The sequence below is a fragment of the Nomascus leucogenys genome, chromosome 12 (assembly GCF_006542625.1).
Source record: "Nomascus leucogenys isolate Asia chromosome 12, Asia_NLE_v1, whole genome shotgun sequence".
NCBI classification, from domain to species: domain Eukaryota; kingdom Metazoa; phylum Chordata; class Mammalia; order Primates; family Hylobatidae; genus Nomascus; species Nomascus leucogenys.
In genome coordinates, this window is record NC_044392.1 from 42,723,118 (window position 1) to 42,740,092 (window position 16,975).

Here is a 16,975-nt window from a genome sequence, read left to right on the forward strand (position 1 = left end):
TTAGTTTAGGATGTTCTTGATACTAAATTTTTTTCTGCTAGACACATTGTTTCATTGAATTAGATAAATATCAATATGGAGGAATCTTTGTATATGACCCCAGTCAAAACCCTCATTCCAAAATCAAAATAAGATTAGTCACATAATAAATTAGAAAGAGTGTCACTTGTATATCTTTGACTCTTTTTTCCAGTAAGTTGCACTCAGTGACAAGTGAGAATTTGAGAAAGCAATTGAGTATAGTTGTTCCAGAAAAAGTGGGCATTCACCCAGTCTGCCAATTTCATTGCATCAACCCTAGGGAATAGTATCACAGTGAGTCTGAATATGAGTGAATATAGATTTTCCAGCTTTGGATATCTTGATTCTCACCGACTCATTTATGCAGAGCTTGCTAACGAAGCATGAAGCTTTGGAAAACGACTTTGCTGTCCATGAGACCCGAGTACAAAATGTGTGTGCACAAGGAGAAGACATCCTAAATAAGGTGAGCTAGTTCAGGAATTCCAGCTCAAAATTCCATTCTCCGAAAGGGACTGGCCCAAATGTAGAAATGCTAAGATCATATGCAGAGAGCAGTGCTAAGATCATATGCAGAACTTTAACAATCTCTTCTAAACTGCCTTTTGTTGTTGTTGTGGTTAGCAAATAATTATCTACTCAATTGTTGTAATTCTTTTTTCAAGTTCTTATACATACACATTTCAGTTTTCCTTAAATCCTTTGTTGACATCTTGTTGTCCTGTACAGAACATGGTGTTTATAAAAGTCTTATCACTAGCTTTGGCCATAGAATATTATAAGAATTTGAAGAAATTGCTTTCTAAGCCTCTAAGAGGAAAACAACACTGAAACCTCTTTTAAATTTGAGAATCATTTCTTTTTTTAAACGTAGTTTTTAATAAATCCTCATTGATCTAACTGCTATATAAAGACCATTAAACAGAGATGGGTCCCTACCTCCTAGAAACTTACACAAACTAAGAAGGTCACACTTACATAGACAAACATGAGAAGATCATCCAAATGCTGGAATGGAAATGACCTTCTTGGACATGAATGAATAATAAAATAATTACACTAGACCAGAGGACTGTGGTTATATATTTGAAATGAGAGAGATGAGTGCTTTCTATTGGTACTAATGGATTCACATTTCTAGCCCTGCACATTTATAAATATATTTGTCTCTCCCCTTCTCACAGGTGTTGCAGGAGGAAAGTCAGAACAAAGAGATTTCTTCGAAGATAGAGGCTCTGAATGAAAAGACCCCTTCTCTGGCCAAGGCAATAGCTGCTTGGAAGTTGCAATTGGAAGATGATTATGCCTTTCAGGAATTCAACTGGAAGGCTGATGTGGTAGAGGCTTGGATAGGTATGATGTGGCAGGTTCAGGGTCCCTTGGGTTTGAGAAATCCTAATAAATCCCATCCATGTGTAGAATGGTCTCTGGGACTTTTACTGTATGAAAAGAGGTGTTTCCATCACTACTCATTCCTATCCTTTCTGGACAGAATTACACTCACATTTGCACACGCACACACACACACACACACACACACACATAAACACACATACAAAAATTGAGAAAGAGATAGATATGATGATGCAGTTAATTATGTACCGTAACTCCAGAGAACACATTTTTGGGGATCTGGAGGTTTTGTGTGTGACATTCAGAAAGGGAAAGCCATAGCAAAATGTTCTAAGAAACAATCTAAAATGTTTGTTTGATTTACTTACAATTCATATCTAATCTACAATTTCTCTTTTTTTTTCTATGAAGTACTCAAAAGCTCTCATGACCCTAGCTCTGTTTCATTAAGTTTTATCCTGCCTAGGTAGAAAAATGATCCATTGGTCCCACTGCTCACATATTCCAATGAATCATCAACTTTGAGAGTCAAGAAGCTTTCTTGTTGTGTATTGTAAATATTCCTTTTCTGCTTCCCAGGACTCAAACAAGACCAAATGTCTTTCTCTTCTTAATTATTTTTGCCTTTTAGCTGATAAGGAAACAAGCCTAAAGACCAATGGCAATGGTGCAGACCTTGGTGACTTCCTCACTCTCCTGGCAAAACAGGTGAGATTGATAGATGTTAGGTAAGCCCAAGACTTAATTCACACAGAAGCTCATCCTCCATGATTATTTATTTCTGAATTTTGGGATTTTATTGTCTGTAGCCTCTGTAAGATTTTCCCTTCTTAATATTAATAATTTCCTAATTATTATTTTTTCCCTCTCTCTCATGAATCTTGCTACTGGGTTTTCATCAATTTTTTTTTTAGAGAACCAACATTCAGCTTTTTAATTTTTCTCTCAGTTTTTTTTTTGTGTATTCTATTCCATTAAAAGATTTTTATATTATTATCTTTTTTTACTTTATTTGGAATTACTTTAATGTTTTCTTTTAATTTCTTGAGTTGTACAATTAGATTATCAAAATTTTAGCCTTTCATCTTTTCTAACATATTGATTTTAAATATGTAAGTTTTTCCCAAAGCAAAGCTTTAGCTGCATTCTGCAAATTTTGTCATTTCTTCTATCATTCAGTTAATTTTTTTTTGAAATTTCTTATTTGGTTTATTCTATTATCTATTTATTATTTGGTAGTGTATTATTTAATTTCAAATATTTGGGACTTTTCTCATTATCTTTTTGATATTTGTATCTAGTTTAATTCCACTATATTTTACAAATATATTCTATATTTTTCAGAAAGTTGATTTATATCTAACCACAGTCTATTTATTGTATATTGTACGTACATTTGAAAAGAATGTGTATTTTGCAGTGGTTTGTATTACCAACCAGATTTTCATTTTTAATCATGTTGTTTAAATACTTCATTATTTTTATAAATTTTGAGGATAGGCTAAAAGTTGTGTTGACATTTTGAATTGTGAAATCATCTTGATAAACTGATACTTTTAATTATAAAATGTTCCTCTTTATCTTGAATTACATTTCTTGATTTAAAGTCTACTTTTTCAGATACCAGTATACTGCACCAACATTTTTTTAGTGTCTGCAGAAATATCTATTTCCACTTTTTAGGGCTTTTTAAAACATTTTTATCTCCATATTTTGTATGTGTCTTTTGTAAATATTATATAGTTGAGTATTACTTTACTTAATTTGATAATTTTAAGGAAAAAGTGAGTCTGTTTATATTTAAAGTATTATAATTAACTCATGAACTTTGGTTTAAAGCTATAACTAAACACCCTCTGCCATCCAACCCCTACTTTTTGGTCAGGGATTGAAATGATCCAGGACATAATTTCAGTTTCTTTGAAGACTCATCTTTTTCACTTTGCCCCTGTGGCCTTTCAGGCATTTCAGTGGAAGCCCTTTAACCAGGGCTGCTCCTACCTGATGGGTCCTGAAGTCAGCACTGTGTCACTACTGAAAATTCTAGTTAGGATTTTACATTTTTAGCTACCATTTCTGCTTGGCTTCTAGACTTGTGTCCTATACAGTTTTGGCATCTAAAATGCTTTGAGGGGAAAATACAATGTTGACTACTTTTCTGTAGTTTCCTTATTATAGCCCCTCAAATCCTGGCTGCCACAGTTACCCATTATGCCAAGTTATGTCTCTTTAGCTCCATGAAGTTGTCAAATGCTCTGAGCAATTCTTACTCCTCACCCTCTAATGCTTCCATGTATAAGAACTTGTACAGCTTATACTTTAAAGGGAAATGTGGAGAGACTATTATTTTGACTTCAGTGATGTTCCCTTCTGTCTGGAATTTTAGTCCCTTGAGTTGCAGCTACCTATGTTTCATTCTGATCCATTTCAAGCAGCTGATTTTTTTGTACCTTTATCTAGCTATTAATAAAGTTGTCCAATTAGCCAAATACAAGCCACTCTATCAAAACTGAAAGGGGAACTTCCCAAATTTTGTGTGATTTTGATACCAATATTTCTGCAAAAAAATGTATTTGTATAATTGGCACATGTAGGATATCTTTTGTTAGTGTACTTCCAAGGCCCCTACTAGTGCATTGCTATTAATTAGAACAAAGAATATAATAAGTAATATAAGACAGTCTTGGAAAGGGTGTGCTGTAGGAAATATTTAGTTTTCATTGTGAAAATTTAGAATGTCATATCATACTCCAATATTTCCTTAATATTAATGTATTAGTCCATTCTCAAGCTGCTAATGAAGACATATCCAAGACTGGGTAATTTATAAAGAATAGAGGTTTAATTGACTCACAGTTCAGAATGGCTGGAGAGGCCTCAGGAAAATTACAATCATGGCAGAAGGGGAAACAAACACATCTTTCTTCACATGGTGGTAGGAAGGAGAAGTGCCAGCCCAAAGGTGGAAAAGCACATTATAAAACCACTAGATCTCTTGAGAACTCACTATCATAAGAAAAGCATGAGGATAACTGCCCTCGTGATTAAATTATCTTCCACTGAGTTCCTCCTGTGATGTGTGGGGACTATGGGAACTACATTTTAAGATGAGATTTGGGTGGGGACACAGCCAAACCATATCATTCAACCCCTGGCCCCTCCAAAATCTCATGTCCTCACATTTAAAATCACAATTATGCCCTTCCAACAGTCTCCCAAAGTCTTAACTCATTCCAGCATTAACTGAAAAGTCTAAGTCCAAAGTCTCATCTGAGATAAGGCAAGTCCCTTCTGTCCATGAGTCTGTAAAATCAAAAACAAGTTAGTTACTTCCTAAATACCATGAGAGTACAGGCTTTGGGTAAATATACTAATTCCAAATGGGATAAATTGGCCAAAAGAAAGGGCTACAGGCCTCATACAAGTCTGAAATCCAATAGGACAGTCATTAAACATTAAATTTCCAAAATGATCTGTTTTGACTCCATGTCCCACATCCAGGGCACACTGGTGTAAGGAGTGGGCTCCCATGGCCTTGGGCAGCTCCAACCCTGTGGCTTTGCTGGGTACAGCCTCCCTCCTAGGTGCTTTCATGGGCTAGCATTGATTGCAGCTTTTCCAGGTCCATGTTGCAAGCTGTTGGTGGATCTACCATTCTGGAGTCTGGAGGACACTAGGCAGTACCCCAGTGAGGGCTCTGTCAGGGGCAGGTGTTCCAATCCCACATTTCCCTTCTGTGCTGCCCTAGCAGAGGTTCTCCATGAGGACTCTGCCCCTGCAGTAGACTTCTACCTGGTCTGCCCCTGCAGTAGACTTCTACCTGGACATGTAGGTGTTTCCATACATCCTCTGAAATCTATAAAGCTCCCAAACCTCAATTCTTGACTTCTGTGTACATGGAGGCTCAATGGCACATGGAAGCTGCCAAGGCTTGGGGCTTGCACCCTCTGAAGCCATGATCTGAGTTGTACCTTGGCCCCTTTTGGCTATGGTTAGAACAGCTGAATGCACAGCACCAAGTCACTAGGCTGCACAAATCAGGGAGCCCTGGTCCCAGCCCAGGAAACCATTTTCCCTCCTTAGCCTTCTGGCCTGTGATGGGAGGGGCTGCCATGAAGGTCTCTGACATGCCCTGGAGACATTCCTCCCCCCTACCCTTTGTCTTGGTGATTAACATTCAGCTACTTGTTACTTATGCAAATATCTGCAGCTGGCTTGAATTTCTCCCCAGTAAAGGGGTTTTGCTTTTCTATTGCATAATCAGGCTGCAAAATTTCCAAACTTTTATGCTCTGCTTCCTCTTGAATGCTTTGCTATTTAGAAATTTCTTCTGCCAGATACCCTAAATAATCTCACTCAAGTTCAAAGTTCCACAGATCTCTAGGGCAGGGGCAAAATGCTTCCAATCTCTTTGCTAAAGCCTAGCGGGAAAGTCCTTTATTCCAGTTCCCAACAAGTTCCTCAAATTCCATCTGAGACCACCACAGCCTGGATTTCATTGTCCATATCAGTATCAGCAATTTGGTCAAAGCCATTCAACAAGTCACTAGGAAGTTCCAAATTTTCCCACATCTCTTTGTCTTCTGAGCCCTCCATGTCGCTAGGAAGTTCCAAACCTTCACACATGTTTCTGTCTTCCTCTGAGCCCACCAAACTGTTCCAACCTCTACCTGTTACCCAGTTCCAAAGTCGCTTCCACATTTTCAGGTATCTTTATAGTAGCACTCCAGTCTCTGCTGTACCAATGTACTGTATTAGTTTGTTCTCACACTGCTAATAAAGACATACCCAAGACTGGGTAATTTATAAAGAATAGAGGTTTAATTGACACATTTTAGCATGGCTGGGGAGGCCTCAGGAAACATAATCACGGCGGAAGGGGAAACAAACACATCCTTCTTCATAAGGCAGCAGAAAGAAGTGCTGCACAAAAGGGGGAAAAGCCCCTTATAAAACCATCAGATCTTGTGAGACCTCACTCACTATCACAAGAACAGCATGAGAGTAACTGCCCACATGATTCAGTTACCTCCCACTGGCTCCCTCCCACCACATGTGGGGACTATGGGAACTACAATTTAACATGAGATTTGGGTGGGGACACAGTCAAACCAAACCATATCAATTAATTTTATATCTAACATAAAATCTAATTGTAAAATATACATAAACTTGAGCTTTCAGGCCCAAATGTTTGCTTACATCTCTAAGTTATATTTCCTTTTTCTTAATCATCATCTTAATTCTTGCCTAGCTTATCTATGATTAAAATCTGGTGGAACCCAGATGTGAATGACCCTTGCACCATTTTCCTGTTCATGGCCTCTCTCCTGATCTTTCTCAGGACACTCTGGATGCCAGTCTGCAGAGTTTCCAGCAAGAGAGACTTCCCGAGATCACTGACCTGAAGGACCAACTGATTGCTGCTCAACACAGCCAGTCTAAAGCCATTGAAGAGCGTTATGCTGCCCTGCTGAAGCGCTGGGAACAGTTGCTGGAAGCCTCGGCAGTTCACAGACAGAAATTGCTGGAAAAACAGCTGCCTCTACAGAAGGTTTAAAAAAATTATGAGGCATGATCAGTTCTCTGTTACCTGTATATGAGCCATGAAATTTGGAAACAGATATTGGAAACTCAGTTTGGATAATACAAAAACCTTTTATTGCATTGAAAGATGTCAGGAAGACATTCTTACTGAGCAAAAAGTAGATTGAAAAGAAGCTTTAAAAAAATTTTTTAGATTGATTGATTAGTTGCATAACTAACTTGAGATGGAAGCCAGGCAAATATAGTGGAAGAGGTAGATGGAACAAGAGGATGCGAGGTCTTTGTGTATGATAGAATTAAAACTGTCAGGCAAAAGTCAAAGTTGTCCCTGTGCTTTTCCTAACCCAAATAAAAGGAGCACTGGACAAGTTGTCATAAAACATGTTCTCACCTTATAGCAAGCTTTCCTAGGTTGAAGACCTTATAAAAGTCACTTAATATCTCTAAACCTTGATATCCCCATTTAGAAAATAGAGTAGCATCACCTTTCTTTTCTGCCTTTCTGTTATTACTATTAAAAAAGACAATGAATCTAAAAGTGTAATATAAACCCCTAAATTCCATATAAATATGTAATCAAAATGTTCCTTCAAATGTTGGCTGCTAAGGCATTGGATATTGATCATAAAAATATCAATAATCGAAGGAGGCCAGGCGCAGTGGCTCACGCCTATAATCCCAGCACTTTGGGAGGGCAAGGTGGGCAGATCACTAGATCAGAAGATTGAGATCATCGTGGCTAACACGGTGAAACCCCATCTCTACTAAAAATACAAAAAATTAGCCGGGCATGGTGGTGGGCGCCTGTAGTCCCAGCTACATGGGAGGCTGAGGCAGGAGAATGGCATGAACCTGTGAGACGGAGCTTGCAGTGAGCCCAGATCACGGCCACTGTACTCCAGCCTAGGTGACAGAACAAGACTCCTTCTCAAAAAATAAATAAAAGGAAATCAGAATGGTCAGTGGAATTACTGAGCACTCCTAGACCCTAAGAATCATTGTACTTGATAACTAATTAAGTCAAGGAGTTAGGGAATTTAGGAAATAACACATGAGTAAAAGTCAAGTTCTATTCTTAGTTAATTTCTACACTTTTGAAAAACATGGAGCCTACATCAAATAAATCTTAGGTGAAAAATTAAATCAATTAAGTGGGCAACTTTACACATATATGTGCATTCTACATAGGAAGCTCCTTCATATTTTTAATCTTCTTTTTAAAAAAATTTCAAACTGCAACGAATTTTGTTATTTTATTTTCTGATTACAAAATATTTCTAAAATATTCACTCAATCTATAATATTATGAAAAAGATATTAAATATTTTATAGGTTTCTGTGTCCTTTCTGTGTAGAGGTCATGTTAATTTTCTCTGCATTGATCTATTTTGGCATATAGATTGCTGAAATGAGTACAGGGTCAGATGTAATGGTTTAATACCTTTGAAATCCTCCCTCCATTTGGGCCAGTTTTCTTCTTTTTAATTCTTGTATTTGGGAATGAAAAATTCATTTTTATGTTTGCTCAAGACAAACCTCTTTAGAAGTACAATCTGCTGACCCAAAATCTGTGATGTATTTTAAGTATAAAATTATCGTTGATCACTTGCTGTTTGAAAAAATTCAGGCTTTTTCTGTCATTCAGTAATACAGAAAATTCAGAGCTATTCAGAGCACTTGGATAACGCCAGACAGTAATACAACTATACATATATTTGTGCTAAGGATACAGGTTAGAGGGTAGAAAATAACTTTAAGCAGTGGTTTGAAAAGCTTTGGACATTAAATGAGGCCTGAACAAGGTTTAAAAGGAAGGTAGGAAAATGACGTAGCCTTGTCAAAGAGAAGTCAGTTGGGTGTGGTCTATAGAAGCTTGTCGGATAATAAGATAAAGGAGATAACAGATTTTCTTGGTTTGTTTATTCAATCATTATTTCATCCATTCATTCAATGCCTTTTTTTTCATGTTTACTACCTGCCAGGTAGAACTGGAGCATAGACTTCAGAATAAGAAATCACATAATTGAAACCTACCTTTGCTACTTTTGGAATTTTAAAACTGAAATAATTTTAGAAATAATTTGACATCCCTCATTTGTAAATGGTGGAAGACTTAAACAATTTCACACAATGAGAAAGTGCCAGAACCAGGGTTCATACCGCTAACTCACATGTTCAACCATCAGAGTACACAGTCCCTACTGGTTTTAGTTCTGCCCTTTTAGATTGGTGGCCCTGCAGATATTTAAAGATAGGCATTATTTTTATCCTCAATCTTCTCTTCTGCTGAGAGGCTTTATCAGGAAAGATGGTAGTGTCTTTTTTTTCTCTCTGCAGGCTGAGGACCTGTTCATGGAATTTGCACATAAGGCTTCAGCTTTCAACAACTGGTGTGAAAAGGCGGAAGAAAACTTGTCAGAGCCTGTGCACTGTGTCTCCCTGAATGAAATTCGGCAGCTGCAGAAAGACCATGAGGACTTCTTGGCCTCCTTGGCTGGGGTTCAAGCAGACTTTAAATGTTTACTGGAGCTAGACCAGCAGATTAAGGCCTTAGGTGTGCCTTCTAGCCCTTATACCTGGTTAACAGTGGAGGTGCTGGAAAGGACCTGGAAGCACCTATCTGACATCATTGAGGTAACCTGGAACACGGCAGAAAATTCCTTTCGCTACAGTGAACATAACCACTTTATTATCCAAGTAAATAGACTTTTGAGATAGAAGGAACACTATTAATAATTATACTGGGACAGCAGTCGTGAAACATGACTGTCTAAGAAAAACTGGAAAATATGTTTATAATAGGTATACCCTATGCCCCATAATTTGGGCAGTTTCCTGTTTCTGAGTATTGAACAATGATTCTGAGAAGCAAAAAGAAGCCCCAAGACGTGGTTCTAATGATGAGCTATGAATAGTTCATGAGGCTTATACATGTATTCATTGTCTGCGTATCCCCCTCATTCAAGGCATTTTCTTTTTTATATACACCTCCAAAAGTGCCTTGCTTTGTATGTATTTTTAACTTTTGTCTGTGTTAATAATGTTCATTATTGAAACTATGAAACATAAAATAGTGCAATAGAAAACTAACCACAATGTCACCATTTTTAGATAGTAACTATTGTTTCTAAGGGTAGCAAGCCCTTTAAGGCTGCTTTTGTGTTCATTTAAATTAAATTTCCCCAAAAGAAATTATAAAGAGGGGAGGTTTGCTTTTATTACTAGCTTACTTGTTATGGGACTTGGTCTTAGAGGACCCTGCAAGTACTCTTGGGAAATATACAAGCTATCTTTACATTTTAGAGGTGAGAGAGGTTGACTGCATGAAATGTGAGCACACAGGCACATACCTGTGGAAGATAGGTTAGACTTGAGAGAGGAAAGATATGCAGCTGAGCCTAGAAACCAATTCTCTTATGGCAAAGAAAGGCCTTCAATGTCAGTCACGTTGTCTGTGATTTGGGGTTTTAGGAACGGGAGCAGGAGCTGCAAAAGGAAGAGGCAAGACAGGTCAAGAACTTTGAGATGTGTCAGGAGTTTGAACAGAATGCCAGTACCTTCCTTCAGTGGATCCTGGAAACCAGGTGTGCTATGCTACATCCCAAACCATGACCCCTATGCCACCACCATTTGCCATAGGGATGAAATACATGTTTGAAGGGAAGAGGAGAGACTCCGACAGCATGTATTCTGCCCTAAAATCACCATATCTTGCCTATGCTTTATATTTGGAGTTGACTGTTTTCTGAATCAATTCTTGGAAAACCAAGAAATGACAATTTCATCTTCCTGCTTATTATGTACACTTCTATATTCTCTCCTTGATACTCTCACCTTTCTTTCTGTTGCCTGTAATTTCAGTCCAAAATAATAACAATTTCTTATGTTTGCATGCCACATTGCACTTTACAGAGTACTTCCATATCCATTACCTCACTTAACTGTCAGAGCAACCTTGAAAAGCATACAGAGCAGCTCTTATTAGCTCTGTTTCCAAGTGTGGAAAGTTCAAGTAGATAAATTTCCTTGCTCAAGGTCACATATGTATTTACTGGCACAACCAGAAGCAGAATCTTCTATGAATACCTCATATGAAGCTATTCTGTTGTGTACCTACTAAAGTTCTAATGAGAATCAAGTGAGATAATTATGTTAATTGTGCTTATTAATAGCAAACTGTTCTGTACTGGAAGATAACATATGTCACATCTTCTGGGGTAAATGACCTAGAAAAAGGAGACTTAGAAGATGTAATATGTTAGAATACATGGTCAAAGTTGTATCCAGTAGGTGGGTCAAAACTGTGGTGTTTTGAGGGTTATTGTGGTGGTTTAGACAATTCATGATATATACTTTTCTACATACTCACTGACAACGATAAATGAACAAAAAGAAATCCTATACCATGTCTAAACCATCTGACAGAAGGTAGAGAAGACACAGAACACCCTTCTCTTCCTCTTTTCTTGGTGACTTCATCACATCCTGGCGGTGTGTGTCCAACACCAAGCATATTCCTTGACATTGGTGCTCCTTGTCCTGAAGCAAGGAGCTTTATGGGAGACTCTGATCTTCTCAGAATGGGAGAGGCCTTGGGAACCAGTGGGTGGACAGATTCATGTTTTGCGGCAACAAAAGATTTAAAATGTTTCATAAGTCTGAGGAAATGAGATCTTTAAAGTAATCCGTTTTAACATATCATCTCCCTTTTCTCTCATGTGATTCCTGTTCCGGACCTCCATGTCCAGGGCTTACTTTCTGGATGGGTCAGTATTTTATGTTATCATCATGTTTGTTTTATTATATTATTCTGGAAGAATTTGTTAAGAAAGACTTAGTGCTGAGGCATCTTCATTCCATTGTAATCTGGTAGTATGTAAATAAAAATGTGGAGTGAGAAGGAAAAGCTCATCATATTTCATTCGGCCCTTATACTTCACTAGATGGAATCTTGCCTACATTGCTTAAGTGTGTATTTAAGAAGAATAATCAAGAGGGGTACATGAAAGCCTTCTCCTAGTCAGAGAAGAACTGGGGAAAGTCTTCCCTTCTCATCAGTCTGGCAAGGTTGTGAAAATTTGGCTCTGTGAAATTTTGCTTCATGGAAGCCACCTAACCTTGAGAAGCTGAAACAGAGGAGCTTCGAGTTGGTATGCATGTGTGAAATATTGACATGTGATGTGATGCATAATGATTTCCTTCGGTTCTTAACTAGATCATTGCTCAAAGAAACAGGAACTCTGGAATCCCAGCTGGAAGCAAATAAAGTAAGTATTGTTTTTTCATTAGCTGAAGATATTGCCAAAATTATAAGGAGTGTAAAAATAATCACTAAAGGGAAACCCAGGTGATACTTTTAGGTATGTATCACCTAAAGTCCATTTTAACCATAGGCCATCACATATGAATATAAACCTCAGTCTACTTAAATCTCTGAATTTCAATTTCTGCATCTTCACAATAGAGTTAGTACCCATTGTAGAGTCGCTGTTTGCCCTGAAGAAAGAATTTCATGGGAGACTCTGATCTGCCCAGAGTGGGAGAGGCTTTGGGAACAGTGGGTGAGTGGTTTCATGTTTTGTGGCTACAAAGGATTTAGAACCTGATGATGAAGTAAAGGAGCAAATGTAAAAGTGCCTAACACTGGCAAATTTCTGTTATTATATGATGTAGTAAGATGAAACAATTGAATCTAATCATCTCTTGACAATTGAGCGAAGTAATGGGTTAGAACAGTGTTTCTCAACTTTTTTTTTTACTATTATTCTTGCAGGAGAAAAAAATTAAGTAATTACATTTAATTTTTTTCTAACAAAAAAATGAAATACTAAAGAATACGATGTCGGGTAGTTTTGACTGTCATCTCACTTGAGTTAAAGTGGCTTTTATCAAAAAAACAAGGAATAATGGATGCTGGTGAAGATGTAGAGAAAGTGGAAATAGTACAGCCACTATGGAAACCAGTATGGAAATTCCTCAAAAAATTAAAAGGAGAAAGACCATGTGATTCAGCAATCCCATTACTGGGTATATATCTAAAAGAAGGGAAATTAATATATCAAAGAAATATCTGCACTCCCATGTTTATGACAGGAGGTAACAGGGAAACTATTCACAATAGCCAAAATATGGAATCAACCTAACTGCTCATCAATGGATTAATTGATAAAGAAATCATGGTATACACAATGGAATATTATTTGTCCATTAAAAAATGAAATTCTGACATTTTCAGTAACATGGATGGAAATGAATGTCATTATAATAAGTGAAATAAACCAAGCACAGTAAGGCAAATATTGCATGTTCTCACTCGTAGGTGGGAGCAAAATAAAATGGATCTCATGAAGATGGAGAGTATATTGGAGGTTACTAGAGGATAGGAATGGTAGGGGGAGATAGAGGAATGAAGAGAGGTTGATTATTGGGTATAAATATACAGTTTGATAGAAGAAATAAGACTAGTAATTGATAGATCAGTAGGGTGACCATAGTTTACAATAATATCTTGTATATTTTAAAATAGCTGGAAGAAAATACTGTGAATGTTTCTAGCATGAAGAAAAGACAAATATTTAAGGTAATAGACATCCCACATATACTGATTTGATCTTTACAAATTATATGAATGTATTAAATTGTCTTGTATACCCTGAAATATGTACATCTATTATATATAAATAAAACTTAAAAAAAGATGTCAGGCAAATTTGACGTTTGAAGGGCTACAAGCTTTGTTATATACCACGTTTTTTTCACTGCACTCCACAATCATCAGAATCAATTCACACTTACCCTTATGAGCAATATTCCCTCACTGAGAAAGCATGGGCAAGATGCAGAAATTTGGCATAAAACACGTCTGCGTGGCAGGAGCAGCACATGAACATCATCCCAAGTTGATGAAAGCGGCCCAGGAGTGAACACTGTGGAGCTTCAGTGAGCCTGAGAACTCAGCCACAATCAGTGTTGCAGATAAGTCCTAGTGCAGATCACTGTGAGCCAATGATGATGCATGGACTCTGGAAATTTTATTTTTATTTATTGGCTCTCTTGACAGATGACAGATGATAGACAGACAGACAGATAGATGATAGATAGAAAGAATATATAGATATAGATGTATGTGTGTGTGTGTATAACTACTAACTCTTAGATTTATATATTAAAGAATACCAGAATGACAAGTTTTATTCACCTAAACTTCCCATTATTTTATAAATGAGGACTACAGAAGTGAAGTGGTTTTCCCGAGTAGTTCATCTTTTCACAGAGAACAAGAAGATCCCTGAAAATAAAATCAGCCTGTTACCTCCTCTTCCACTTCTAGGTTTTGAGCTGGTAACCTGGGCGACTGACTGTCTCTCTTCTCTGTCATTTTTCCAGAGAAAACAGAAGGAGATCCAGGCGATGAAGCGTCAACTAACCAAGATTGAGGACCTGGGGGACAACTTGGAAGATGCTCTCATCCTTGATATCAAATACAGCACCATTGGATTAGCCCAGCAATGGGACCAGCTCTACCAGCTTGGGTTGCGGATGCAACACAACCTGGAGCAACAGATCCAGGCCAAGTATTGAGGGCGTGCGGCCAGAGCAGGGAGGGGTGCAGGTGGTGTTAGGTGATAGGACCTTAACTAAGAGCGAGAGTTTGGTGCACTAGATAAAAGAGTTGCTTCAGAGAACCAATATTCTGGGTCTTTACTGCCCCACGGAATGACTATTTCTCTTTATACTGAAATCCATCATGAAATAAAAGACAGTGCGCTCCATCCACCTGAGCCTACTCATCACCCATTTGGACAACAACTGACTTTTATACCCAATTTCTCAGAGTTCTTTCACCATCTTATGTGATCTCTTAGGAAACCATTCCCTTTCATAGAATTTTATCTAAAATATAATGTCTAAAATAAAAGAAACATTTAAAGTGTGGCCAAATAGAGCAGAAGGGCAGAAACTCATTTTCTAGATAAATTCACTATATCAAAGCAGCTCTAGGTCTCAATGGCATTTTGGCAACATTTTTATCTAGATTAGGATTGGCAAACTTTTTCTGTAAATGGTCTGATAATAAATAATTTAACTTTGTAAGGCACATATATTTTCTGCTGTAACTCCTTGATTCTGCTGTTGTAGTGAAAAAAGCAGCTATGATAAGTGAATGACCATGGCCATGTTCCAATAAATCTTTATATATGGACATTGAAATTTAAATTTTATGTAATTTTCATGTTTCAAAAAATTTTCTTTTGATTATCTTCAACCATATGAAAATGTAAAATCTACTCTGGGCTCATGGACTGTACAAAAGCAGGTGGCAGCCTAGATTTGGCCTATGGACTATAGTTTGCCAGCTCTTGAACTAGATGACTCAAATAGCAAATTGTCCATTAAAATTCCTCTCTCTTCCATGTGGCTTTTGTTCTGCTAACCTGTGTTTTATTTACAGGGTAAATTCATGTTTTTTTTTTTTTCTTTCAGGGACACCATAGGTGTGAGTGAAGAGACTCTAAAGGAGTTTAGCACAATCTATAAGTGAGTATAATTTCATAGTTAACTGCTTCTTTGTTTTTCAGACTATTCAGAATGAGTCTACAAATAATGTTTCTCTCACTCTATGAGGCTTGGTGGAATCTTAAATGAAGATCTAGATATGCTCATTAGCTCCAGTCATGGCTTTCTGTGAGATTTTCAGACTTCAAAAATTACATTTCTTCATTCTCAGTGATTTATGCTTTTCTCTCTATCCATTAGGTTAAAAAAAATGTACATGACACAGACAGGCTTTCTATTCAGTCCTCTGATAGTTTTATGACAGGTCAATAAAGCTTCAGCTGGCACAATAAGACATATTCCTTTCTGTTCTCACTTGGTTTTTCTATTGAACTTGACAATTTTTTTTCTTTTTTTATTCTTTAGACACTTTGATGAGAATTTGACAGGGCGCCTGACTCACAAAGAGTTCCGGTCCTGCCTGAGAGGACTCAATTACTACTTGCCCATGGTGGAGGAGGATGAACGTGAGCCCAAGTTTGAGAAGTTCCTGGATGCTGTGGATCCAGGGAGGTAGGAACAAGACTAAGGGTCAGACCGCAGCAGGGATGGGAGTTTGGAGGGAGAAGCACAGAGAGTAAAATGATCCATAAAACATGAAATTAACTCATCTGAAAATAGGAAGAAATAGGCAACCATAAATGAATTAGGCAGCTCTTGGTGCCCTTTCAAGATTAGCTCAGCAGTGAATGGTGCTAACTTAAACTCATAGCTTTACAATTTCTCCAATTCATGATTTATGTTCAATCTATGAATTTCAGCTACTTCTGAGGATGAGACTAGAGAGAAGAATCCCTTCATGTATGTGAGATTTTAAGGAGACATAGGTGATTCAGAGACCAACACATGGGGTTGGGGTTGTTATGTGCTTATGGGAGTGTGTTAGAATCATCAAGAGATTAAGTTACTGTTAGGGAATAATTCTTGCTAATACTAAAAACCAAAGAAGACCAGAAATTATTTGAGGACTGGTGCTGATGGGAAATTTCAAAATTCACCGAGAATCAGGCTGAATGACCCATGTTGAAACAGTCTGGAGCTTAGTAATATTTAGTAATATTTGGCTTAGTAATGTTTGTCTGTAAGAGGGTGATGAAGGGGAGCCAAAATGGAGAGCATAACCCATCTCATCCCAGAAAGCTTAGTTGGAAGAGGCACTTGGAGAATCTGGCTTTCCTCTGTTTCTGAGACACTGAATAGGATAAAAAAGGGGCCTTCCTTCTCTGCCTTGAGAAGGCTCAGCTCCTGATCCATTTCTCCCACAGGAAGGGCTATGTCTCACTGGAGGACTATACCGCTTTCCTGATTGACAAGGAGTCAGAAAACATCAAGTCCAGTGATGAAATAGAGAATGCCTTCCAAGCCCTGGCAGAGGGCAAATCATATATTACCAAAGAAGACATGAAGCAGGTCCGATTCTGGTTGCTTCCCCTACTACACTGTCATTCTAATTTGAATTTTGGTCATCTCAGGCCCAGTGGCCTACTTTGAAAAAACC

The 16,975-nt window shown here is 37.6% G+C and overlaps 1 protein-coding gene across 1 annotated transcript in view; it reads left to right on the top strand.

Moving 5' to 3' along the window:
* The window catches only part of SPTA1 (spectrin alpha, erythrocytic 1), a 75,894-nt gene that overhangs the window by 56,897 nt on the left and 2,022 nt on the right, over positions 1-16,975 (top strand). The window contains exons 40-51 of the mRNA XM_003258671.4: positions 389-487; positions 1,206-1,374; positions 2,006-2,082; positions 6,719-6,928; positions 9,259-9,555; positions 10,393-10,505; positions 11,670-11,687; positions 12,137-12,188; positions 14,308-14,495; positions 15,406-15,459; positions 15,844-15,990; positions 16,743-16,887. Coding sequence (XP_003258719.2) covers positions 389-487; positions 1,206-1,374; positions 2,006-2,082; positions 6,719-6,928; positions 9,259-9,555; positions 10,393-10,505; positions 11,670-11,687; positions 12,137-12,188; positions 14,308-14,495; positions 15,406-15,459; positions 15,844-15,990; positions 16,743-16,887 — 1,569 coding nt within the window. The remainder of the gene's footprint in view (positions 1-388; positions 488-1,205; positions 1,375-2,005; positions 2,083-6,718; positions 6,929-9,258; positions 9,556-10,392; positions 10,506-11,669; positions 11,688-12,136; positions 12,189-14,307; positions 14,496-15,405; positions 15,460-15,843; positions 15,991-16,742; positions 16,888-16,975) is intronic.